This window comes from Zootoca vivipara, chromosome 5, assembly GCF_965207765.1.
Source record: "Zootoca vivipara chromosome 5, rZooViv2.hap1.1, whole genome shotgun sequence".
NCBI lineage: Eukaryota > Metazoa > Chordata > Lepidosauria > Squamata > Lacertidae > Zootoca > Zootoca vivipara.
This window is the reverse complement of record NC_142588.1, coordinates 46,989,602-47,016,126: the sequence shown is the minus strand read 5'-3', so window position 1 is coordinate 47,016,126 and position 26,525 is coordinate 46,989,602. Positions and strand designations below refer to the sequence as shown.

Sequence of the window (26,525 nt, the reverse complement as noted above, 5' to 3'; positions counted from 1 at the left end):
CATAGCACATTCTAACTCCCTAATCCACATTTTCTGAGTTTCTGAACATGTGCTTTACAAAGTTCCAACAAGCATTTTAAAAGAACAGTCATGGGTTTAGTTTTAGTGCACACTAAAATGTATGCTTTATGGAATACATTAATGTCTGGAAAATTTAATCCTCCTTCCGATACTGGCAGCTGAATTTTATTAAGTGAGAAGTAAGGTGGAGAATTATCCCAAATAATTTCCAAAATACCTACTAATCTTTTGAAAATAGTTGGGGAATACTTAAAAGATATCTCATAACACATATATTAGCAGAATATTAATTTTAAGTTTATTAACCTTTCCCCAAATAAGTTTAAGTGGATTATGTTTCATCTTTTAACAACAACAACAACAACAACAACAACAACAACAAAGCAGTGGAAAGTCTTATACGCATAGCTGCCAAGTTATCCCTTTTTTTAAGGGATTTTCCCTTATGCTGAATAGGCTTCCTCGCAAGAAAAGGGAAAACTTGGCAGCTATGCTTATACGTAGTGAGATACCTTAGCAGTGTAAGTTAATAGTTAACTCTAAAAATGTTTTTAATGGATAGATATGGCAAAAATAAGGCAGTTTTCCATATCACTTCACTTACACTACCTGAAAACATTGAACGTTCTTTCTCTTGAAGGATAAAATTAATCCCTTGAACCCTTTTAGAACAGCTAATTTTGCTGCAGCTGTTACACCAGCTCCATGAGTATATGAACAGAGTTTCATATAACTAGAGTTGCTATATTTAGATTTCTTTTGCAATATTGAAAAGTGGCTTTTGGATAAATCTATTGTAAAGATTTTTTTGAAGCTTGGTAGAAAGGGGCGAGCCTCTCTACTGTCATTAGATGGAGGTATGATGCTTTAGAATAGAGAAGATCAAACAGAAATAGATCAACTCTTCTGTTTTGGGAATGAGGAGCCACAGTTGTTTGGCATAAATATATCCTATAAAGGGAAATATCATAGGAAAATGTTCTCTATACACTAGATTTGAATGTGATTGACATGTAAAACCATGGTGGTAAACAGCCATATGTATTTTATGCTATCAAACCCTAAATTCAGCATTGTTACAGGTGATTGTGTGAGTCCATTAGGAATAGTTTGCTGTTAAATTAGTACTATAAAAATTGAAGTTTAAAGCAACACAATTGGATCATTTACATAATTTTATTTCCTATGCTCTCACATATAAAGAAGGAGCTTGTCATGGAAACTACTAAATATCATAAATAAAACATGAATTCTACAAATTGTTTGCTTACTTATGCACACATTTGTACTACCGAAAATGATGAAGCTATCATAAAGTTACTGCATTTTTTGTTTCATGATATTGATTCTCTGAATATAACTGTCTGCATTTTGGAACAATAGATGCTGTGATCTTGTTTTTTCCTATAAAAAGACAGCAACTACAATTTAAGTGTGGATATTAGATGCTTTTTGAAGCTTAGAACTCTTTGCAGTTGCCAATTTTTCTTCTGTTGCAGATTTTATGCTCTTTCAAGAATCTTTGCTGCCTTTCTTAGTTTTATTATAAAGCAATTGCTAATAAACTCAGATTTCAAAACAGTGGAACAATTTGCAAGATCCTTTCGCTTTTTATTTTGGAATGTTGCCTTCCAGAAAACTGGAATAATGTTTGTCATGTATAAAACATTAGGTAATTCATCAGGTGGTTAAGGATATAGACTGCTGTGCATTAATAATAAAAGGTATGATTCTGTGGGCAGTATGTAATTGGGAATTACTCTGTTCTCATACTTCAGTTGTTTGACAGCAAATACATTTCTACTTCTCTGTTTTATATAACTAGTTGATTCGGTTTCCTGAGCAATGCATGATACCAGGCAAGACAGAATGCACCCTGTGCTGAAAAATATTCTCTTTTATGTTCTTAAAAATGTTTCTCTTGTTTTCTCTTTGAATTTTTAGCGACTGCAAATATATACGGCAGGGGGGAGATGTTCACTTGACAAATCATACTTTTAGACAAAATGCACACTGTTTAAGGGAGAATGTATCACCATTTAAATAAATAGCTATTGTTTATGCACTATTTAACAAATGCAGTAGAATCAAAAGGTCATGCCTCACTGTACCTATTCAAGTATACACAGTCAAGGTTTACAATATGTGTATGGCTTACTATGTCACATATAAAAGGATAATGGCTTGTATATTATATTTTTCCTTGAAAAAAAATGCAGCCCAAGCTTAGATTGTCGAAGGAACAGTGTGAATTATTATGCAGCCGAACAACCCTAAACAAAACACAAAGAGCAAAACCCTACATGTAGCAAAGTGAAAGCATTCCTGAATAAAGCAAAGGAAAAATATTTGTGTAGTGTCATATATACTCATATAACATGAGTTTGGGGAAAATACTGAAATTCTACTTTCACTTCATTTCTCCTTCAGTTAGTCCGAATCAAAATGCAAGGCCCTGCAAAAAGCCATGTTCCTTAAGGACGACGTGTTCAAACTGCACAAGCAGTGGCATGGAGTGCATGTGGTGTAGTAGCACAAAGCGATGTGTTGATTCAAATGCCTACATAATCTCCTTTCCATATGGGCAGTGTCTAGAGTGGCAGACTACCACCTGTTCTCGTAAGTATTTTTGTGAAATGAAGATTGCTAATTATGGTAATGAGTTGAAGTACAAAACTTATATAACAAGCGGGACCTGCTAGAAAACGTTGCATTGTGGATTGCTCCTGTTCCAGGTTCTAGCTAAGTCTTTCTTCTAGAATCTAGATATTTCATTTCATTCTCTTTACCAATGTTCACGTTGCCCCCCACCCCGCACCCAGGTTAGCAAGCATTCTGTTGCTACTAAGCATGTTCAATCCGCATGGGACTGTCTGTGCATACTCCAAAGTTGCAAACTTTGGAATTCTGCCACGTCTGCTGATACCTCCCTCTTGTTTGTGGGCGATGCCCTTTTGCCCATTAAAAAATGGAGTTTGCAGTTTCCTGTGGCTACTTACTGAGTCTGTAACTATGCTGAAATTTGAACCGATCATTCTTTTAGCCATACTCCTAGGTGAAAACTTGTGGGTTTGTATGTAGGAGCTCCAAAATTCATTCTCCAGCGTTTCTGTTTAGTAGGGTAACAGGCTTAGAATGAGCTCTGCTTGAGATTTTTGGGAACCACTAGCAGTCAGATTGGCGATACTGTCTAGGTCAACCTTTCTCAACCTTGGGTCCCTAGATGTTGTTGGACTACAATTCCCATAATTCCTAGCCAGCATGGCCAGTGATCAGGGATTATGGGAGCTGTTGTTCAAGAACACCTGAGGACCTAAGGTTGAGAAAGTCTGGTCTAGGCAGACCAATGGTCAATAAGAACTTTATTTTCTAACCACTAGCCGCTCTGGAATGTTTCATCAATCATTTTTAGTTAGCAAATGTATAGTTGTGCTCCAGTAATTTTGTCCCTTTTTCTCCATCCCAACTACCTGTAAATCAGGGATAGCTTTAGTAGCAAAGCAAAGTTAGACCACTCCTGGGGCCAATCTGACATTCTTCAGTAAATGTGTTGGTGATTCTGTGACCTGAAGTGTGTTCTAAGACTACGGTATAAGCTATGGTATAAGCTAGGGAGCTACTGTGGACTGTATTAAGTGTTCAGGCATCATACCTCACATCAACTGAGGAAGGAAGCAGAGCTGCAAAACATTGGCAATGGTCAGACTGTACAGCGTTTATGGATTGGATAGGCTTAATATAAGTACAAAGAAACTGGAGTTTTGTCCTTGCCTGGTCAACCCTTAACTAATGATACATCTAGTTTCTGAGTGGGAGAAGTGGGTTGTTTTTGCTTGACCTAAATGCAAATACAGAGGCATCTGCTTGTAACATGAATAATGTCATATGGCCTAGATGCCATTGGACCTATCTTACCTGGTTCACAAGGTACCACCTTTTGCTTCCTTTACTGTTGACTACCAACCCAATTTTCAGTTTCAACCATTAAAGTTAGGAGCCCTGAGCTGGAGAAGACCCCTTCTCTCTTGGTCTGTATTCTGATATGATCGGTCACATGCCTGACTTATATCTTACACAAGATCACTGCTATCAAGCTAAGTAAGGAAGATCCCATCATAGCTTCTAAGTTTGTCAAAACTCTGCAGAGCTACCTGACAAACTTATACCTTTGTAGAAATCAAGTTGCACATGGCATGATATAAGTCTTGTTTTTGTGTCTTGGCGTTTCCTGGGTGTGCGGCGCACTGTGTTAAGCTCTATATTTAAAAGACCTTTATATGTATTTAGCTGAAGGTCACCCAGCTTTCTTACATGCAAGAAGAACAGCAAAAAACTATGTTGAATTTAGTTGTCATTTGAGGCAGATCTATAAAATTTTATATTAAATAAACCTAATGGAATTTCTTGCATGTCAGTTCAATATCATATGGAAGAAGCTCTCTCTGAAATTGTATTTTCTATCCAGCCAATACAAAAAATTAAATTTCCATAAGACATTTTATCAGAACCTAGCTATTTAAAGTTTGAGAGCAAAGAAAATAAAAACAAAACTGTAAAACACATTTTTTCCTATGACTTGCATATGAAACAAACATTTCATAAATGATTTTATTTTAATTCTTGCTCATTTGCACAGAAAATGTCTGCCTATCTAGTAAGAGTGGGGAGAACTTTGTGTCATTTTTCATAGCAGTATATTTCATTTAAGACTGCAGTAGGTATTTGATAACACCATAAATGTCAATGTGTAAGAGCAAATTTTCCACATAAACTGTGTGAATGAGACTATTTATATATTTTCATAGCTGTTAATACATTTTCATATTCATTTTCACAGCTAAGAAGGAAAATAAAACATTTACTTATTGAAGGCAATTAAGTCACAATAAAAATGTGAAGCTTTGAGAACATCTATTCCTGGGGAATATACTTATGGCCGCCTTATAAATGCAGGAAAGGGTTCCTCAGTATTATGAAACATGCAAGGGTGGAGACTTAATAAAGCAGGAAATCCCATACGGTATACTACTGCAACAAAACCACTGCAGGTATTCCATATGAATTGACTCAGATCTGGCAATCATCATCTGAGGCCCTTCTTCATGTGCCTCTTCCATGAGCGGTCTGGAGGGTGGCAACACAAGAACAAGTATTTCTGCTGTTTGTGGAACTCTCTCCACAGAGAGGCATGCCGGGTCCTTCATTACATTTCTTCAGGCACCACATGAAAAAGTTTTTATTCAACCAGGCGTTTGGCTGATTAACATTCTATGGCGTGTGTGTGTGGGGGGGGGGGGTTATTGGTTTGTTTCTGTTTCATTATGGGTTTTGTTTTCTCATTTTGTATATTTCAGTTGTGAACTACCCTGGGATCTTCCATTGAAGGGTGGTATTCAAATGTAATAAATAAAATACTACTACTACTACTACTACTACTACCGTACTACTACTAATTCCATCACTAAAGTCCTTAATCATTTTTGTTTTGGAACTCAAATACTGGCGGTGGGCTCTTTCAAAGCTAGATATGTGGCTATAATCATAGCTAAAAATAATTATTCTTTGTTGTTCAGGCCACTCCTTTGCACCCAAGAGGTAGATCTGCTATTGTTAATGGTATCTTGGGGCAGAGTGTCTAATATATTGATGACATATGATGGCAGTTAGGATACATTATATAATTCGTATTGTGAAACCCCTATGATGGAGGAGGTGCAATGAGAGGCACACTTTTCCCACATGTGGTGGCATTGTCCCTTATTGGCCGCCTTAAGTTATTACATTATCTAACATTGCCAAAAAAGTTTTACAACCTTGCCTGGCCTTAAGTGTTTTATAAAACACTGAGCGAGTAATAATTTTTTTTAAAAAAACTACTTTTGTAGTTTTTTGTGGACACAGGTGGCACTGTGGGTTAAACCACAGAGCCTAGGGCTTGCCGATCAGAAGGTTGGCGGTTCGAATGCCTGCGACGGGTTGAGCTCCTGTTGCTCGGTCCCAGCTCCTGCCAACCTAGCAGTTCGAAAGCACGTCAAAGTGCAAGTACTGTAGATAAAATGGTATCGCTACAGTGGGAAGGTAAACGGTGTTTCCGTGCGCTTCTCTGGTTCACCAGAAGCGGCTTTGTCATGCTGGCCACATGACCTGGAAGCTGTACGCCGGCTCCCTCGGCCAATAACGTGAGATGAGCACCACAACCCCAGAGTCGGTCACGGCTGGACCTAATGGCCAGGGGTACCTTTACTTTTACCTTTACAGTGGTTTAAGTACACAATTGGTTCTGGAAGTCTGTACTTAACCTGAAGCGTACTTAACCTGAAGCGAACTTTCCCATTGAAAGTAATGGAAAGTGGATTAATCCATTCCAGACGGTCCGTGGAGGACTTAAACTGAAGCGTACTTAAACTGAAGTGAACTTTCCCATTGAAAGTAATGGAAAGTGGATTAATCTGTTCCAGACGGTCCGTGGAGTACTTAAACTGAAGCGTACTTAAACTGAAGTGAACTTTCCCATTGAAAGTAATGGAAAGTGGATTAATCTGTTCCAGACGGTCCGTGGAGTACTTAAACTGAAGCGTACTTAACCTGAAGTGAACTTTCTCATTGAAAGTAATGGAAAGTGGAATAATCCATTCCAGATGGGTCCACAGAGTACTCAACCTGAAGCATACTTAACCCAAAGTATGAGTGTAATTAGTTCTGGAAGTCTGTACTTAACCTGAAGCGTTCTTAACCTGAAACAAACTTTCCCATTTAAAGTAATGGAAAGTGGATTAATCCGTTCCAGATGGGTCCGTGGAGTACTTAAACTGAAAGTACTCAGACCGAAGCGTACTTAAACCGAAGTATGACTGTACATGTGTTTTTATTAGCACCTGCAGAACAGGAACATGCTAAAAATTGGAAGTGAGCTGTAGATGTTTCCAACTGGGCTTAATAGAATATGGAATATAGCCCTGACAGAAAAACACAAATCAAAACATGCTACACAAAGGTTTAATCAAGCAGGATTTATTAGTGGAAACTTGATGCATGTTTGTTGCATCTGCCACAGGGTGCAGCAGTCCATTCATTCATTTTGTCAGGTAAAATTTTAGTCATATTCCTTTCAATTAAACAGTTTTATTAGACCACATAGCAAACCACCTGACATGTGCATGATACACTTTGCCATGCATGTTTTTTTGTTTTTTTGTGTGTTTACTTTTGGAATGTTTGCTGTTGTTCAGTTGTCCCCCCCCTTTTTTAAAGAAGAAAATAAAATAGATTAATATAAAAGCACAACCAAGACAAAATGCATCGCGGGAGACGGTTAATTCCAATGCTTACAGTATTCTTATTCCACAAATTTATAAGCACATACGTACTAGGGAAGGGCCATAGCTGGTGGAGTTCCTGCTTTGCATGTGGAAGCTCCCAGGTTCAATATCCGACACCTAAAAGTAGGACTCAGAGAGGCTTCAACCTGAAATCCTGGAGAGCCACTGCTGGTCAGTCTTGTCAATGTTGAGCTAGATGGATCAATGGTCTGAGTTAGTATAACATAGCTTCTTAACAGATATTACATCACATATAACTGTTTATTCTTAACCACAGTTTACTGGAACAAACCAGTAAACTGCGGTTTGTTCATGGTTTGTTTCAGTAAACTATAGTGAAGATTAATTTAGGTTTGGGGTATAACCCTAAACTTTGGTTTAGAACTGAAGAAAGAAGTGAGGCTTTCAATCTCCACACAGCTGTGCCAGAGGAAGGTGTGTGTCGAGGGAATATAGGAACCTGAGGTTCATGCATATAATGGTAAGCTAAAGTTGAGCAACGTAACACATTCCATTTCTTTGTGCTTTGTATTATTATTGTTTATTGTCACAGGACAGTTCACAACATCAAAATACAAAATGAGAACACAAAAATACATAATAAAAGCAAGAACAAAAACAAATAAATAACCTCCCTTCGAAAGGACATGGAATGATAATCAGCCAAAGGCCTGGTTAAAGAGATTTTTTTTTCACTTGGTGCCTGTAGTTTATATTACATCTGCTTATTATTTCATCCTATTTCTACAATATCACATGAATGCTGTGGAAAAGCATTGACGTACAAAGTATGAAAGGCTTGTGTTTGCTCCTTTTGTTCTGTATAGAAGTGCAGTTGTAGTATGGCACCATTTACTAGAGTGGTATTTAAGTAGTATGTTCAGCAAGCTAAAGTCACCCTCTGCTGTTCTTTGGATTGGGAGAAGAGAGAAGAGGATTTTAAAGAGCCAGCTTTGAATCCTATTTCTCCTTTATATTTTTCACATGCAGATCCCTGCCCTCAATTGCTCATTCTTCAAATTCCAAAGTATCTGTCACATTCTGCATTTTGATCTCATGTTTAAAAAAGTGGGGTAGTTATAGGCTTTCTCCCACAAATGTATAATTTTGTCTAAGAACAAAAAAAAAAATGGTTTGCCACAGACTGTACTCACTAGTTTATTATGCAAGGACTTCAGTACAAGAATTTTCTACTTCATCAGATATATTAGCATTCCGAAGAGCACTGTGGTATTATGGGGAAAACAATGGATGACTGCCAAGAAATATGCAGTTAGCTCCTTAGGTTTTTCTTCTAAAGGAGTGAATGCTGCTACAGCATCAGTAATTTTTTTTAAATGCTTTCCTTTAATAGCAGGACAGAATGTTACCATTCTACTGTTTATTGTTTCTGCACTATGGTTTAGCATCCCTGCTGTTTTGGAGGGCATTGTGTTCTCTTAATGTCAATAATGGTAAGATAAATCCAGGGTCAACAAGAGTGATGTAGAAAATAGAAATATTTTCTATTTAAAATGTGCTATAATATGTAATATGTAAATATCTGTAAATGGCTCCTATACTAGTGCTATTATTATGAAATAATTTCTGATCTGAAAAATAACAGACGGATAGAGAGAACCTTTAATCACAAATGTAAGAAACTTAAGTAGAAGCAGAGGTTTATATAAGTGCCACCATTTTGGCCCATATGTAGAATAGTCTGTTTGTTTATATACACTGTATTGCATTTTCCATAAAACCATTGTGCCCATAGCAGTGCATAAAAAACTATGTTGTTGTTGTTGTTTAGTCGTTTAGTCGGGTCCGACTCTTTGTGACCCCATGGACCAGAGCACGCCAGGCACTCCTGTCTTCCACTGCCTCCCGCAGTTTGGTCAGAAAAAACTATGTTACAACAGTCTAAATACAAGAATAGCATGAATTATTTGTAATACAAATTGTAATAACCATAATATCAGTTATACTAGCCATGTTACCTAATATAAAATTACATATGTTATTCATAGTGTAAAATATGCATTGTGAAACCATTTAAAAGGTAAAGGTAAAGGGACCCCTGACCATTAGGTCCAGTCGTGACCGACTCTGGGGTTGCGCGCTCATCTCGCATTATTGGCCGAGGGAGCCGGCATATAGCTTCCAGGTCACGTGACCAGCATGACAAAGCCGCTTCTGGCAAACCAGAGCAGCACATGGAAACGCCGGTGAAACCATTTACATAATCTAAAAATGATAATATATAAAATACTGAGTTCATTAAGAATTCATAAGATCGTTAAAGGAGCTCCGCTGGATGAGACCAAAGACCTATCTAGTCTGGAAACTCTTGTTTCCCATGGTGGCTAAGTAAATGCCCATGGGAAGCTCGACAGGGCATAATGGCTATAGCCCAAATTTAATCGAAACAGGTCAAAACAGGGTGTTATCTAGTTGGGGCATTCCCCTTGCACAGTGGATGTCCATTTGCGCAAATGGGACTGCCATCTTCCTTTCCTTCCTTTTGCAGACCCCCACATCCTCTTATCTGCTCTGAAGGGTGTATGATCTTCTCAGGTTCCAAGACAGTGAGGTTTGGGATGGTGTTCGAGATAAAATATATAATGCTATCATATTTCTTGACAGGTTGAAACATACTTCTTAACAGGTTATGCTTTGGCATAAACTGCGCCAGCCAGGATTATTAAGGGTAACAGTCTGCATTAAGTTCCAAAAGGTTCTTCGTGACCAATGCCTTACAATTGCTCTTCTCCTTTACATTGCCATTAGTAGATGATTCTTTAACTCACTTTTGTTTTAATTCTATGTATTCCCCTTCACCAAAGTCATAACTAAAGTCAGATATGTGGAAGCTCATACGACTTTTTAATAAATTGGAAATTAATGTTTCACATGTGATTGTTTTGTAGGCAAATTCTGTCTGAGCCTGCTTTCTTACTAGTACAGTGGTACCTTGGTTTGCGAACTTAATCTGTTCTGGAAGTCCGTTCTTAAACCAAAGCATTCTTAAACCAAGGTGTGCTTTCCCATAGCAGCGGGGGGGGGGGGGCTCAATTTACAAATGGAACACACTCAACAGGAAGCAAAACACATTCTTATTCCAAGGCAAAGTTCACAAACCAAAACACCTACTTCTGGGTTTGCAGCGTTCTTAATCCAAGTTGTTCATAAACTAAGCTGTTTTTAAACCAGGTACCACTGTATTTACTTAGAGCATTAACGGTGATTGCCAGAGAACCTAAATGTACTGAAATTCATACATGTGTCATCTAACAGAACCCATGCTAGACATGGAAAGGTAGGCTTCCCTTGATTCTTAAAATGATTTACATTAATAAAGAAGAAAATCATGTTGCAACAGACAAATATGAGTAACTTAATGGGTATATTTCTCCTTGTTCAGTTAAAGTTGAAGTGTGGGGAGTGTCCACAGACCACATGTATCATTACATTACATGAACTCTAGAAATTTTTGAGCACACAGTTGTTTCTGGTATTGTTTGGTAAAATTGAGAGCTCAAGATTCTAACAAGATCCCAGAGGGCACACATAAGTGCTTTGAGAGAGAGGACTTGGTCTAGTAAAAAGACATTGTGTTATCTCTTGATATATCTCACCATTTGGAACTAAATTGGGAATCACTCTCAAACTACTAGGGAAAATATATAATTAGCCAAACAAATTCTTTAGAAGAAACAAAACTCTTCAAAACTCTTAATGGGAAGGGATGAGCCACAACAGCTACAGGATTTGAGTAGCTTTTGGCTTTGCTTGTGGGGCAGGGAATATGTTGGCTGGAGAAGGGAGCCCAGGTGCTGCACCATTGTCCAAGAAGGACCTTTGGTAGAAGAATTCCTCTCTACAGGCTATAGAAAGTCAAGTACACAATATCTTATGTCTCCCAAATCACCCCCATGGGCTGTAGGATTGTATCCTTAGTAATCACTGTATATATTACCATGTTTTTAATACTATTGAATTTGGATGTGCTGGTTTTTATTGCTTCTAAAACAGTTGACCTGCACTTGAAGTTTAGGCAAATTTAGATGTGGAGTTAGTTTGTTAAATGGCTTAATTCTATATGTACAGAAAGGTGGGGGTATACACCTCTTAAACAGGACATTGCATACCTTGTTGTGAACATCTGCTTCAAAAGGAGGAAACAACTTTTGCTTGTGATATTATATCTTCAGTATTTTATCACCTTTATAGCAATAGTATTGTATGCTTTTCTTCAGAATAATTGGCATGAAAGCAGTAAAGGAGGCTGGCAGAAAAGTTGAATTACTTTCAGCCATTTTCAGAACATTAACTGTACTAGAGACCTCTCACGGATACTCTGCTTTTAAAGACTGTTGATTATAATCTGTGTATTATAGCTCAAAACTGCTCTGGATTGAGAACATGTGGACAATGTTTGGAACACCCAGGATGTGGATGGTGCAACGATCCCAGCAACACAGGCAAAGGCCATTGTGTCGAAGGGTCTTCAAGGGGGCCAATGAAGTTGAATGGGATACATTCTACTGAGATGGTTCTTGACAACAATCTTTGTCCCAAAGAGAAAAATTATGATTGGTCTTTTATCCAGTGCCCAGGTAGGACCTCCTAATTATTATTGTTACCTAGATGCAATTAAATTAAAGAACTTTTGTGCTGAGTAGGAGATATATATGCACACCCCTTCTGCCAGTTTCTGAATATTAAAATAAACGGAAGCAGAGGAAAAGAAGCAAGTAGCTGGAAGAAGTAAAGTCAAGGGCAGAAGGGAAAAGTAGTTGAACTCTAGAGCAGATTTATGTGGAACCCTTGAATTTATTCAGATATTCTAATTTGGTTCTAATCCATGATTAATAGATCACAGATATCTCAGCTAGATACAAAGGCAGATTTTCATTATAGAATAAATAGAGGTTCTGGAACTTCACATCTTGATGTATTTACAGTCAACACCACTCCTGACTCCAGTGATTAAGGATCTTGGGTTTACAATTTCTTCTCATTTCACCAGTAAGTTTTAAAATCCAAATTTCTGTGCAGTTAACATCCTGAAGAGATTTGCTGTTCTGTTGCAAGGAAGAAATGAGAACTCAATATAGGCTTTTATCCCTATCTTTAAATGTATTATTTATTTTATTTTTAGAATTTTATAATTCTTAACTCCTTATTCAAGCACTCAGTGAGATATGCAGAACACAAAAACACACAATAAAAATGAATCAAAACCACTATACTTTTATAATCAACTTTCAAAGGCTTATATGAACAAGTTGAGTTTAAGAATTTCCCTTGAACACAGTTACAGGCCACACCTGTCTGGATCTCAAGCTACATGTTTGCCCCTCTCTGCACGCTCTCTTCTCTTGCTAAGTTATAGAATCAGAAAGACTATATTAGTAACTGTTCGGACAATTAGGACAGAGCTGAGATGGGGGAGGCAATTTTCATGAACCTTTTTGTCTTTTGTGAAAAATGTCCCCAGTGTTAGGTAACTTTAAGGGAACCGTCTGCAAACCATAGTGCTCACAGAATAACAGCCATGCTCTTTCCTGACACCCATTCAGAACACAGTGGCAGTGCAATGTTTCTTGCCATTAGGTTGACATCACAAGACAATTCAAGCATACCTAATAGACTCAATGGTGTTGCATGGTCATTGTATAATCTTGGCTGTTGGGCATGATATAGGCAGCAAGTAGGGGTTTTTGTTTTGTTTTTGTTTTTTTAAAAAAGGACAGGAAGAAATACACTAAAGCACCAATGTCAAGTGGAGCAGCAAAGAGACACAAAAGGCATGCTTGTGTGCATTGTGTGGTTGGTGTCCAGGGAGGATCTTGGGCATCCTGATGAAGGCTCTATTTTTCTTTTTTCTCTTTAGCCCAGGTACACTCTTGTGAACATTCAGCACAGTCCTAGTAATACTCTTGCAAATAATGAATTGATTGCTGATCAATTGGTTTAATTTAGCACTGTGAGATTTGTAACAGACCAGATAAATATCAAAGCTAATAAGTGACATTAACTATTCCTAAATTTGAGACCATCATCAGGTTTATTAAATTACCCAGCAATCTTTAGTTAATCAGTGTTACAAGAAATAATTCAATAACAGAGAAACAATGGATGCCGAATCAAAACAATTTAGCAGTGCTCCGTGAAGAAAAGAGTGTAACATCTGCTCATAAAAAACGAATGAGACTAATCCCTTATTAACCTCTGATTATTGTACAAGCATTGAAGCATAATCTGTTTATTAGGTGAAACATGCACTGTAGTGAAAAAGGCACTTAAGGCACTGGATTGTGGGAAGAAAACTTTTTCTGTTCACTCATTTAACACATAGCTGCTGTCTAGTGTGGCCAATGTAAAAGCAGCCGGGAGAAACTGTTTTCATCACAATTGTGCAGCTGAGTACATTAGTACTTTATATGGTTCCTGTAACTGAATGGAAAAATGAAGTGTATTCAAGTGTATTATTGAAGGTCTAGGATCAGAGCTGTGCTTTCTCTCCTAGCATGACACTCTTGGATTAAACAGTATGAAGTTGGACACTTGGTTAATGGTGCTGTAGAAAATGCTTTACAGTACATGGTTAAAATGGAATAAAGATCCTAGACATGATAAAGGGGTTAAACTAAGACTAAAACTGAAGCAGTGGTCACTTGGGGTGGTGGCAGCAGCAGCAGCAGTACTGAATACTATGCAGAGGAGTGTGTGAGAAACATTATAAATAGCCAAACCTATACTCTATCCTTGCTTTCTGACATCAGACTGGACCAACTCCTGGAGTCTTGTGCTTCATTCTTCCGAGGGGTGCAGGAAAAATTGCTTTCTTCTTTTATTCAGCAACTGGGAGAAGAAAGTTCATCAATAAATGAACTGCAAGCAATGACATCACTGCAATATTTTCTTTATAGTCCTCTGCTAGCTAGTTTCAAATTGTTAATTACACTAAAACCTTCCATTACTTCTAAAGCACTAAGCACAATATTCTGTTATCATTTTTGTGATGAATTATTATTATTTCATTTAATTTGTATACTGGCCTTGATCTGTAGATTTCAGAGCAGTTTACAACATAAGATTTCAATATTAAAAACAAAAAATACATAATAAAAGCAAGAACAAAAAGAAATCAATAACCCCCTATACATTTAAAAGGGCATTGGCCAATTGCCTTGTTGAAGAGGAATGTTTTCACCTGGTGACTAAAGGTGTATAATGTAGGTGCCAGCCAAGCACCCCTGGGGAGAGCACTATAGAAAAGGCCCGTTCTCATGTGGAAAAGGCCCAGATCTCTGGTGGAGGAGGCACATGAAGAAGGGCCTCAGAGGATGATCTCAGGGTCTGGGTATGTTTAAATGGAGAGAGACGGTCCTTAAGGTATTGCAGTCCTGAGCCATTTAAAACTTTATAGGTCAAAACCAGCACTTTGTAATGGCCCCAGAAACGAATTGGCAGTCAGGCTCAAACTATCTTGCCCTGTTGAGCAACTTAGCCACTGAATTCTGCACTAGTTGAAGTTTCTGAACTGTCTTCAGAGGTATCTCTATGTATAACACACTGCAATGATCTAACCTAGAGGTTACCAGAGTATGGACAACATGTCCAGATATCCATGTAGCTGGGCCACCAGCCAAAGCTGATGGAAGGTACTCCACACTACTGAGACCACCTGAGCCTCAAGTCACAGCAAGGGATCCAGAAGTACCTCCAATCTGTGTACCCACTTTTTCAGAGGAAGTGTAACTCTATCAAGAGCAAGCAACCTCCCATCCACCCAGTCTAGGGAACCATCCACTAACAGTGCCTCAATCTTATCTAGTTTGAGCTTCAGTTTGTTGGCTCTCATCTTGTCCATTACCTAGGCAATATAATGGTCCAGCACATCCACTGCCTAAAGGAGAAGTAGAGCTGTGCGTCATCAGCATATTGCCGACAACATACTGCAAACCTCTGGATAACGACACTTAACAGTTTCATGTAGATGCTAAACTATATGGGATATAAAATTGAACCCTGAGAAACTCAATATTGAAGGCTCCATGGGGCTGAAGAATACTCCCCAAGCAAGACCGCCTGGAAACATCCATCCAAGTAGGACCGGAACTCCCGCAGAGCAGTGCACCCACCCCTAATTCAGACAGCCACTCCTTTTTTTCGAGTTTAAAAAAGCTTTATTTCTTATTTTAAAAGATTACATACAAACCACAAAATCAACACATCTATCACACACAAAAATCAAATACAAATGCAAATAATATACATGAAATTATATACTGAAACTCTGAAAACAAAAACAAGACAAAAAAGAAAAGAAAAAAAGGAAAGGAAAGGAAAGAAAGCAAATCCAAGAAAGAAGATAAAGAGAAAGGAGAAAGAGAAAAGATAAGAAAATTGGAAAGATGCGGCAAAAAGCAGCAAAAACTAAAAATAAAAAATATATTTAAAATAAAAACTTCCGATTGTTGATATACCGTTTCTCACAATTTTTAGTTTCCCCTGTTTTTTCCTTTCCTATTTTCCCACCCTTTACGGGTGACTCTTCTCCCATTACTTCCCATATATTCTCTTTAAGCAATCCTCAAGTTAAATTAGACAAACTACCAATTCACAATTTATACCTTCTTTCCTTAGGTGATCTTCCACTGGTTTCCATTCCTTTTGAACTCTCTGTTTTGCTACATTTCTTACGGCCGCCGTCATTTTGTCCAAATTGATATATTCTATCACTTTAATTAACCAATCTTGAATCGAAGGCACCTCCGCCCCTTTCCATTTTTGTGCTATTGTTATCCTTGCTGCAGCTCCTGCGTACAGTATTACATTTCTCTTCTCTTTGGGTATATTCTCTGGTAGCATACTTAACAAAAATAGTTCCAGGTTTTTTTTCAAATGTTATTTTTAAAATGCTTTTCAATTTCTCGTAAATTTTGTTCCAAAATTCTTGTATCTTTTTGCAGTGGCACCAACAATGCATGAATGTACCTACCTTTTCTTGGCATTTCCAACATTTGTTGGATCCTGTCTTATATATTTTATATAGTTTTTCAGGAGTTAGGTGCCACCTGTAGGTCATTTTTAGCATATTTTCCTTTATTGCCGTACATGCTGTGAACCTCATACTTTCAGACAGCCACTCCAGAAGGATACCATAGTTGATGGTAGCGAAGGCAACTGAGAGGTCAAGGAGAATTAACAGAGACACATTTATTCCCTCTCCTGATAGAATTATCTTTTTTTCCCATTCTCTGCTAAAAACTAGTTCTGTCTTTTTTTAATTGCAGCTTGCCAGTGCAATGGACATAGCACCTGTGTTAATGGTAATGTTTGTGATCAGTGCAAAAACCTAACTACAGGAAAACAGTGTGAAACATGCATGCCAGGATATTATGGAGATCCAACAAATGGTGGGCAGTGTACAGGTAAGTGGCTTTAAAACTGTTTCCAGTATTTTAATAATTGAATATCAGGAAAATATTTCATAGTTTGATGGATCTTTTTTAAAAAAAATACTAAACATTGAACCTGACATTTAGGGAGTAGTCCATAAGTGTGTTACTTTAGCTGCTATACTAATGAATTCCATTTATACCAGATTATAAAATATCTCCACTTTCGTACTGAATTTTTCATTTTGCTGCACTGCAGAAGTTAGTACAAAGTAAAAACAAATTGGCTAGGACATTTGATGGGACAAAGGTTCTATTTCTCTATGTACCTGTCATGTTCTCTCACAAAGAACCTTTGGATTGTTGCTGTGTAAGCTTTTTTTGAATTGCAAGGAATAGATGTCCCCAGTTCCCACCCCTCTCTGAGCTACAGTTTGCTGAACTTTTTGGGATGGAGCTATTGCACTCTTGTATCGACAGGTTGGCTGAGTGAGTTAGCTTGAAAACATGGAGAACATTTCTTAGGCATATTTAGACTTGATGATTTATAAAATCACAAGCTCTAGAGGCAGTGGACACATGTTTAGCACACTGTGGATGAGCCTCCATGAGCCAGAGGAAAGTATTCAACTCCCATCCGACTTGCTCCCCTTCTCTTCTTTTGTGGCTGAGAGCAAGACTTCTGTTAAGTTTACTTTCAGTTGCTAAGAATCTTAGCAATGTTATGCCTGAACCAGGAATCCTAGCAGCTAGGACCTAGCAGGTATGTTAGTTTCTAAACCAGGCATCCCCAAACTGCGGCCCTCCAGATGTTTTGGCCTACAACTCCCATGAGCCCTAGCTAACAGGACCAGTGGTCAGGGATGATGGGGATTGTAGTCCAGAACATCTGGAGGGCCACAGTTTGGGGATGCCTGTTCTAAACAAACCAACTTCAAATCATGGGTTATGAAACTGGCTTGTTTAATGGTCAACTCTGAATTACGGTGTAAAGATAAACAGAGGCTTCAGGAATATTCCAGGTATGGTTCTGATGTCCTTTTCAGTAGGATGAGCCAATTACAGTACTAGATCTTATCACGGGGTATTCCTTCTTCACTTGCTCAGTTTCAGATTACAGTGAAACTTCCTTGCATAACCTTGAAAACGAATGCAGTCTTCTCATCTGACCATTGTAAGAGGATGTGCGGAATCGCACACACTTCTGCATTTATAATGGAAAGTTCAAAATACTCATGAAAGGCTAGATCTTGAATCCACTGAAAATGCACAGAATTTTAACTGACATATTTCGTATGTGGCAGTTATGTCGATCTGTTAATTTACAGGACCCTTTAATCACTGAAGGTGTTAATTTGTTAATGGACTCTCCTGGCCTTTTGGCAATTTAAAATGTAACACTGGTTATGTGGACGTGCACATTTGATAAGCTAAAGCTAAATACATTGTGAAATATTCAAGTGAATGATTTATGGCTACCCTTATTGACAGTTTCACATTTTCTTGGTGTTTTATGAAGCTTTAAATAATTCTTAATAGTTTTCTTATTTCCTGAAGTTGACAAAATGTTCTTTTGCTCTCACTAGTTGCTGAATGGCAAAGTGATATATTAAAGCAGCTTTTATTCTTCAGGGAAGCATTAGCTATCTAACTAAATAAGCATACTGTCACCTTTACTGAATGATTAATGTAAAAATGACTAAAATCAATACATGAGCCCTATGAAATTACAAATTTTACTACTACTTTCTGGAGTTCTAGCTACATGCTATCTGAGAGTTCCCAGGACACATGAATTCTGAACTGGCATAAAAATTATGGTTAGAAATAGAAATGAAAGTTACATTGTTAAAAAAATTACATAGCTCTGGACACTTGCATATTTTATATTTCTAGAATAAATACAATATTTTTTTTAGGGATTTATAGTCTACTTTTTAAGGAAATCTTTCACAAAGCAGTTTAAAATATTTTAAAATGCAAATTCATAAACCATTAAAAACCATTAAAATGCATAGTCCAGAGTACAAAATTAAAATAGGAAAAGAATACTAATTTATTAATATTGCCCACCAATTTTCTCATAATAGCTTAATCTATCACCTGTACAGTAATTTCAGGGTTTCAATATAATGACTGCATATATGTTTGAATATTGGTTTCCCTCTCATAGTAAATAAATTAATCAATATGAGTTTAAAAATAATGTGCGGGTTGAAGTAGAGCCTGCTTTCATGGTGCCACACCCACTCTACTTGTTAACTGGTAAATGGTGTTTCTGTGTGCTCTGGCTTCACGGTGTTCCATTGTGCTAGATGGGTTTAGTCATGTTGGCCACATGACCCGGACAAACGCCGGCTCCCTTGGCCTGAAGTGAGATGAGTGCCACACCCCACAGTTGCCTTTGACTGGACTTAACCGGCCAGGGGTCCTTTACCTTTACCTTACCTTACTTGTTCATTGTACCCAGTTTGAATGTCTAAAAAGAGATTCAGTATGTTTGGGTATTATGCAGAAGTTTATTTATGGCAAGATTGAGAAGAAAAATAGTTGCTGTTATAATAAGACTATTCCTTGCCTTTAACCCGCCTTCCAAATAAAAATTTTCAACACTCAAGTAACACATTCAAAAGACATTTTATGTATTCTTCTGTCATATTTCCCTATTTTCAAGGAAGTTCCTGCTCTTATTTTGGTTAAGATGTATGTGAATGTACACTACTTTTGATCTAAATGTGTGCATTTTCATGCACAGGGAGATGAAAGAGTAGCATGACAATGCATAGCAAGTGAAGCATACATAGTAAGAGATGTGGGACGGAAAGAAAATCAACATGTAAGAGAGTTTGATTGGTTAACTTAACATTATTCTCTTAATGTCTGCTTTAGGGAATACTGTACCTTGTACCTCCATCTAAATGAAATAATTTCTAAATGAAAGAATCTCAAGAATGAAAGTTTTCTGTTTTCACCAATATTTTATTCACCATCAGTTTCATTTTCTTTAATTCTAGTGTTTCCACCTTGCAGTGATTTAGGACCAAAACAAATTAAGCACTTTTGTTTCTTAATTACAATTCTGACTAGCAACTTGTAACTAAAGCATCATGCTAACAACTTTGATTTTTAAGAGAATTGTAGCATCAAACGTGGATGCGTGCCTTGTTAACAATTTCTGAAAATCAGTTCATTTGAGGTTCTCTGTAACAAAGACTTCCTTCTGTGGGAAAAATAAGACTGAAACAGTTCTGGCTCAACTTCCTTTAAGTGGTGTGCATTATGTGCTAACTCAGCAACTTATCCCAAGAACACGGTGAACTCAGAGGCCCTGTAATTGATGACTACTTATTACTTCGATTGGTACAGAAGAGATCCAGCAGCTTGATTTATGTATCATCCTTTTATCTTTTTCATGCTCATTTGATAGTTTCCAAAGGATTAATGGTAATCTTATAACAGGTTGCATTTGATGTTAGTGATCAAGCCTTCCTACAAACTACTGGGTATTCTTGGTTGTGGCAATGAAATATTATGTTTGCTTGGATAACTTTTCTGTTTATCTTTATCTATTTTTCTCTCTGGTACAAAATTTCTTGGCATAGCAGACTTTTTTTTTAAGAGTTGGTTTCTTGACTTGTTCTTTTTCAGTCAGAAGCATGCTTCCATGAGTGGAAGTCTCTTTTGCATGCAGGAATTTTGCTGACAGCACAAAATTATTGCATGACCAAAGAGAAATGAAATTCAGATATGTACACAGTCTCTTGCCAAGGTCATGCACAATGGTTTCCAATAGTGGTTAATTAATGGAACAGCACCACTACAGAATTTATTTCACTCATGCATTTCTAGATCCAACTAGACTTTTTGTTCCTTATTATTTATATTTACATTGTAAATTTTTTGTTATTTATTGTTTTAGCATTTTGTATCCAGCTTTTCAAGTAAACATTTCACTCCTGCAAACTCTCTAACCAATTCCCCCCAATTCTCTTCCACTGCAGCCCTCTGTCCCATATTCAAGGTAGCTGTTACTCAAGGGAAGGGTTTCTTGTGGGGGGGGGTAGCTGACTGCAGTAGGGGAAGTGAGTGGGAATTCTGTTTGCATGAGCACTCAGCTAACTTAGGTTTGCAGGAATTATAATGATTATAATGATGCAATTTCACCTTCTGATTACATGGCTTTAAAATTCTTCCACAATAATTCTGATGGGATGCCAAAGGCATGACATTTAGCAAGGATCCTACAATTCCTTCGAAAAATTATATATTAAACTATGCTTAAAAACTTGATCAGGCATACCCGTCAGATACTACTTAAGCTACATCACCCAGCTGCCTACATTGCAGATGTATAATGGATATGACTCAATCTGCACCTTGTGCCCTTGTGGCTAATGTAGTAGCTAGACACACACAATGACTTAACACTGGTATGCAGATTCCCCATCTCATGCCAACCTCTCCATTGCTCTTTACAAGTAGTAAGCTCTTCAGGAGGAAGTTCCTTAAGGACATTCTGGTTGAATCCATAGGTAAGCACAAGGTCTTATTGACACGCAAGAGAGAGGAAAAGAAACAAAATAGATGTTATTCACCTTATTTCTACAACCAATCCTTTACAATAGTAGGAAATTTTATTTTTATTTTTAAATGATGGTTCAGAGTGCAGCAATACCCCCCCCCCAATATTCTCCCCTCTCAGAGCCCTGCTTTAGCTAATGCTCTAGGAATCTTTGGAGGAGTCACTATTCTAACAAAACCCGAAGGAAAAGGTACCTACGTGCTGGTAGTTTTATTGGTAAATTAGAAATAGATATTAAAATGTGATCTCTTACTAGACTAACCAGTGGTCTTAAAGAGGATGCAAGCTTTTGAATTAAAATAACTCTTCACTAGCACAATAAAAATTCAAAACACTCACTCACAGAGGGAGAGAAGGAATGCATGAGTATTTGAGCAAAGGAGTTTCTGCCAAATATATGCTCTGTACTGCCAGTTCTCATTGGGTTTAGCAGTGTGCAAGATCAAACTCCTTTTCACAGAATGCTGTGAAGGAGATTCATTAAATTGTATTGACTAGGGGTTTTCATAAGCCAAGACTGTGTCCCATATTAATTGTGCATTAAATGTCCTGGAACAATATTTTTGCACCCCTCAGCCTCAAATTCCATTTTTCTATGTGTACAACACATTTTTCATACTGAATAATATAGATTGAACAAAGAATGTGATATCAGAAAGAACTAAGGTTCTTCCAAAAGTTTAATTTGATTTTCTTTTTTTTGTTAATATTCACCATATGGTACTGGGAGAGTACAGTAATTTTTGACGCATGAAGCATAAGCCATGAAAATTGTGAACTTATAGTGTCAAGAGTTCATTAATTTTCAGATGGTATGATCAGTCATGCATAGCAGTATATCTCTTCATTGAATGACATTTAGTTCAGTTTACCCTAAGAAAGATTTATCTTTTGATATGCTTTTAGTTTAATTTTCAATGTTATATTCCCTGTTTGTTTAAGATAATAATCTTCTCTAGCAATAGACTATTTTAAGGTTTGATACAAGCCCCTATTTCTCTGTTTTTAATACCATTTTCTGATCTTGAAAGCTAACAAATGTGCATGCAACATTAGCATGGCCCTAGGGCTGTCTGGGAGAGTATGCACAAATAACAATAAACTTGCTGGGGGCCAAAAAACTTCCTAGACATCATAATACTCAGTGTTTTCCATTTGTAAAAAATGGAAGTATTCGTGAACTCCCTCATGAGTGTTTTATTAGATGTGTAACACCTCAAAAATTGTGCTAATTCTAGCAAAAACACTTCTAACTTTTTTCATAAATGTTCCAGAAATGTTTGCCTGGGCAAAACCCTATAAATCCACCTCCAATTTCACTTCAGTCAAAATTGAACACCAACAGAGTATTGTGCAAGATCTTGTGAGTAATGTAAGCGATCTCTGCGTTTTTAACACTTTCATTAGAATTCCTATAGATGTTTCATTTCAGCTGGGATTGTTCAAATTCTTCTACAATCTCACTTTACAGAGTTTGATGATTTAGTTTGTCATTTTCTTAATGACAATGGGTGATTATCAGGATTGCAATATACTTTACATATAAAGTGCTATTTGTTAACTTTCGAGGTAAATGGCTACACTTTATATTTATAACAAGACTATCTACAATGTGCAATAGCTTGTTATACCTTTAATCTTTTCAGACATCCCTTAGAATGTTCCAGTCTCCATAGTTTGGTTCAGTATGAGTATTGCCCTGAATGTTAATAAATCAGTGTAATATGCTGAGTTAATATAAATAGCATATATTTTATTAATGCATCTTGAGAGAGACACATTTAAACTATTCACAAATGCATTTAAAAATTATTCATGTACACCCCTTTGTGTGTAATAATCCAAGGTAAACAAATAACCTGTGTAGTGAACTCATTTTGAAACGGAAATTCCTTTTCAGCAGTACTTGAAATAATGGTGAAAGCAACCACTGCATTTTAAATTAAATTGCTTAAAATGTGTACTTCATGAAAATGTTTGTGGTTATTCTGTTGTCAGCATAAGGAACTACATTTTTTATGCTGAGCCAGCAAGCAAGAAACAATCACACCACAGGGTTATTATTAAATAAGTTTTATATGGGTGGTAATTTTACTGCATGGATTTTTTTTAGTAAATTATATTGTCTTCAAAGAACCTTTATTTTCTTCTTACAATCTCCATATTGCATACAACAGCATGCACATATTTATTTGCCCTAAATACCATGGGGTCACGAAGAGTCGGACACGACTAAACGACTAAACAAAAAATAATAATAATAGCATTAACATTTCTTGCTGCCTCAAAGACGTTTCATGAATGAATGAATGAATGAATGAATGTGCTGGTACCTAGTTGCTGCTTTTAAAGGATTATTTTGGGCAGTGACCACTATTTGTCTGAATTTTTTTATTGCTGTGATGAAAATTTGTGTGTATACACAAATGTTACTTTTGCAGTGAGCTAGTAATAATATATTAAGCAGATGCTTGTTCAGAAGGAGGTACAGTAGTGCCTCGCTAGACGAATTTAATTCCTTCCAATGGTCAATTCGTCCTACGAAAAATTCGTCTTGCGAGGCACCGTTTCCCATAGGAATGCATTAAAAGTTAATTAATGCGTTCCTATGGGCACCAGGGGACTGGCGGCACTTGCTCGCTTGGCTCGGGAAGGCAGGCAGACAGGCGGCAACAGCCCCAGAGCCTTGCCGGGCTGTTGCCGCCCGCCTGCCTGCCTTCCCTGAGCCAAGGGAGCAAGTGCCGCTGCCGACGGCAGTCCCCGAGCTGAAGCGCAGCGGCCACTTGGCTCGGGGAAGGGCGCTTTCTCGGGGAAGGCAAGCAGGCAGGCGGCAACAGCCCGGGGAAGCTCGGGGGCTGTTGCCGCCCGTCTGCCTGCCTTTCCCGAGCAAGCGGCTGCTGTGCTTCGGCTCGGGGAAGGACGCTTGCTTGGGGAAGGCAGGCAGGCAGGCGGCAACAGCCCCGGAGCTTCCCCGGGCTGTTGCTGCCTGCCTGCCTGTCCTTGCTGTCGGCGGTGGGGGGAGAGGAATGAACAGAGAGAAAGGGCAGCTTTCTCTCCGTTCGTTCCTCTCCCCCCCCACCGCCGACAGCAAGGAAAGATCCCGGGATCTGTCCTTGCCGGCGGCGGGAGAGGAACGAAGGAAAAGAAAGGGCTGCTTTCTCTTCCTTCGTTCCTCTCCCCCTGCTGCTGAGCGTGCACAGATCCCGGGGTTCAGAGAAGCGCTGAACCCCGGGATCTGTCCTTGCTGTTGGCGGCAGAGGGAGAGGAACAAAGGAAGAGAAAGGGCAGCTTTCTCTTCCTTTGTTCCTCTCCCCCCGCCCGACAGAGCCGGCATCTGATGGGGGTTCAGAAGCCCTGTCAAATGCCGCTCTGTTGAGCTAGGCGGGGTGGGGGGGTGGGGGGAAGCGCTAGTTCCCCTTTGTATTCCGCTGGTCTCTGCCGGTTGCCCCTCACTGCTCGCGGCAGCCGGCAGAGACCAGCGGAACACAAAGGGGAACCAGCTGCAGCACGGGAAGAAGGCAAAGGAAGATCAGCTGACAGGCGCTGACAGCTCATCTTCCTTTGCCTTCTTTCCACGCTACAGCTGGTTCCCCTTTCACTAGAGGAATACCCTGTAGGTTTTGTGATCAGAGATTTTTATGGCCACGCTTCGCAAGACGAAGTGGCGGCCATAGAAAACCTCGTCGTCTTGCGAGGCAACATCCGATCGCAAAACCCATTCATCTAGCAAAAAATTCGTCTAGCAGGGCATTCATCTAGCGAGGTACCACTGTATAGAGTGGTCAAATGTGATGCAGAGCCAGTTCAGATATAACTGTCATATTAATAACACATAGTGATTTTATTTCAGAACCAATAGTCATTGGGGATGGTTGGATATCACCTGAGATCTACCTGCCATATCGGTCACATCAGTTATTGATTATCGTAATCTTAAATCTGGGTGGTGTTCCTTCCCAAATTCTTGGCCAAATGTTATGTGACTCAGGCAAAGTCCAGGTGAGAAGTTGAGTACTGAAGCTTTGTGGTGCTTGACTGTTTGCTATCCATGATAGTGCCCCAAAAACTTAATTGTATGTAAGTAGGTAGTCCATTTTGCCCAGCTTTTAGTGCAGGAATAGAAGACAATAATCACTACCCTTACAATGAAAATCATTCAGTATGTTTACTAGTTCAGTGTAATTGCAAATAGCTATTCTACAATTTGAGGTTCTTTAACTATCTGGCTGTCTTTTAATCATTTACTATAAAATCAAGCATTTAAGCTTTAGGTTGTGGTAAATTAAACAGTACACATTGCTTATATTAAAAGCTTGTAATTTCTTGTGCATTTGTCAAGGGCAGACAAGTGGAAAAAAGAAACACATACTTGCAAACATAATGAAGTGTAGTGTATGTTTCTCACTAAATGTGCTATAAAAACATGCCATTGCTGCTCCTGCATTTTTACGTTAACAGGAATATTTATATTGATGGCATCTGAAGAGGATTTTACACTATTTAGTGTTAGACTTGCCCTGTTAATATATGTCATTTCATTAGCAATTTAAACTATTCTGGAATCTGTTTATTTATATAACTGGAAGCAATAAAGCTGCCAGCTGGAGCTGCAACAAATATTTATTTTGCAATGTAGAGGGTGGCATTTAACTACCATGTCCCATCAGTGCAAGGATTTCCATTTGCGCAATGGGACTTTCACCCCCCCTCCTTGAAAACGGCCATAGCTCAGTGGTAGAACATCTGTTTTGTATGTAAAAGATCCCAGATTCAATCCTTGACATCTCCAGGTAGGACTAGGATGGTACCCCATTTGAAACCCTGGAGAGCTGTTGCCAGTCAGTGGTCAATACTGAACTTCAAAGTTGTGACAAATCATAGTTAGCAGCTTCATCCTAATGCAACTAGGTATAAATTGTGTCAATCAGGATCACAGCTAGGTGCTGTTTCAATTGCAAATTATGGGACAAAACGACAAATGATGGTTTTGTCACAAATTAAAAACTAGCTGCTTCTAATCTCTTGGAGGAGGAGGGAACCTGCAAGCCTCAGGCTTGCTACAACTCATTTGTGATCGTTGGAATTAAGCCTGTATCTCTTCTTTCACTTCAGTCATTATTTCCTCAGTTTTTACAAGCCCTGCAAATGTCCCTTTTCCTCCTCCCTCACCATCTGCTTCTCCCTCCTTAGTGCCAGCTTGTGTGCTGCAGC

General features: G+C 38.3%; 1 protein-coding gene across 1 annotated transcript in view; it reads left to right on the top strand.

Moving 5' to 3' along the window:
* The window catches only part of ATRNL1 (attractin like 1), a 497,126-nt gene that overhangs the window by 118,694 nt on the left and 351,907 nt on the right, over positions 1–26,525 (top strand). Inside the window, exons 17-19 of the mRNA XM_060274775.2 lie at positions 2,452–2,640; positions 11,720–11,938; positions 16,628–16,765. Coding sequence (XP_060130758.2) covers positions 2,452–2,640; positions 11,720–11,938; positions 16,628–16,765 — 546 coding nt within the window. The remainder of the gene's footprint in view (positions 1–2,451; positions 2,641–11,719; positions 11,939–16,627; positions 16,766–26,525) is intronic.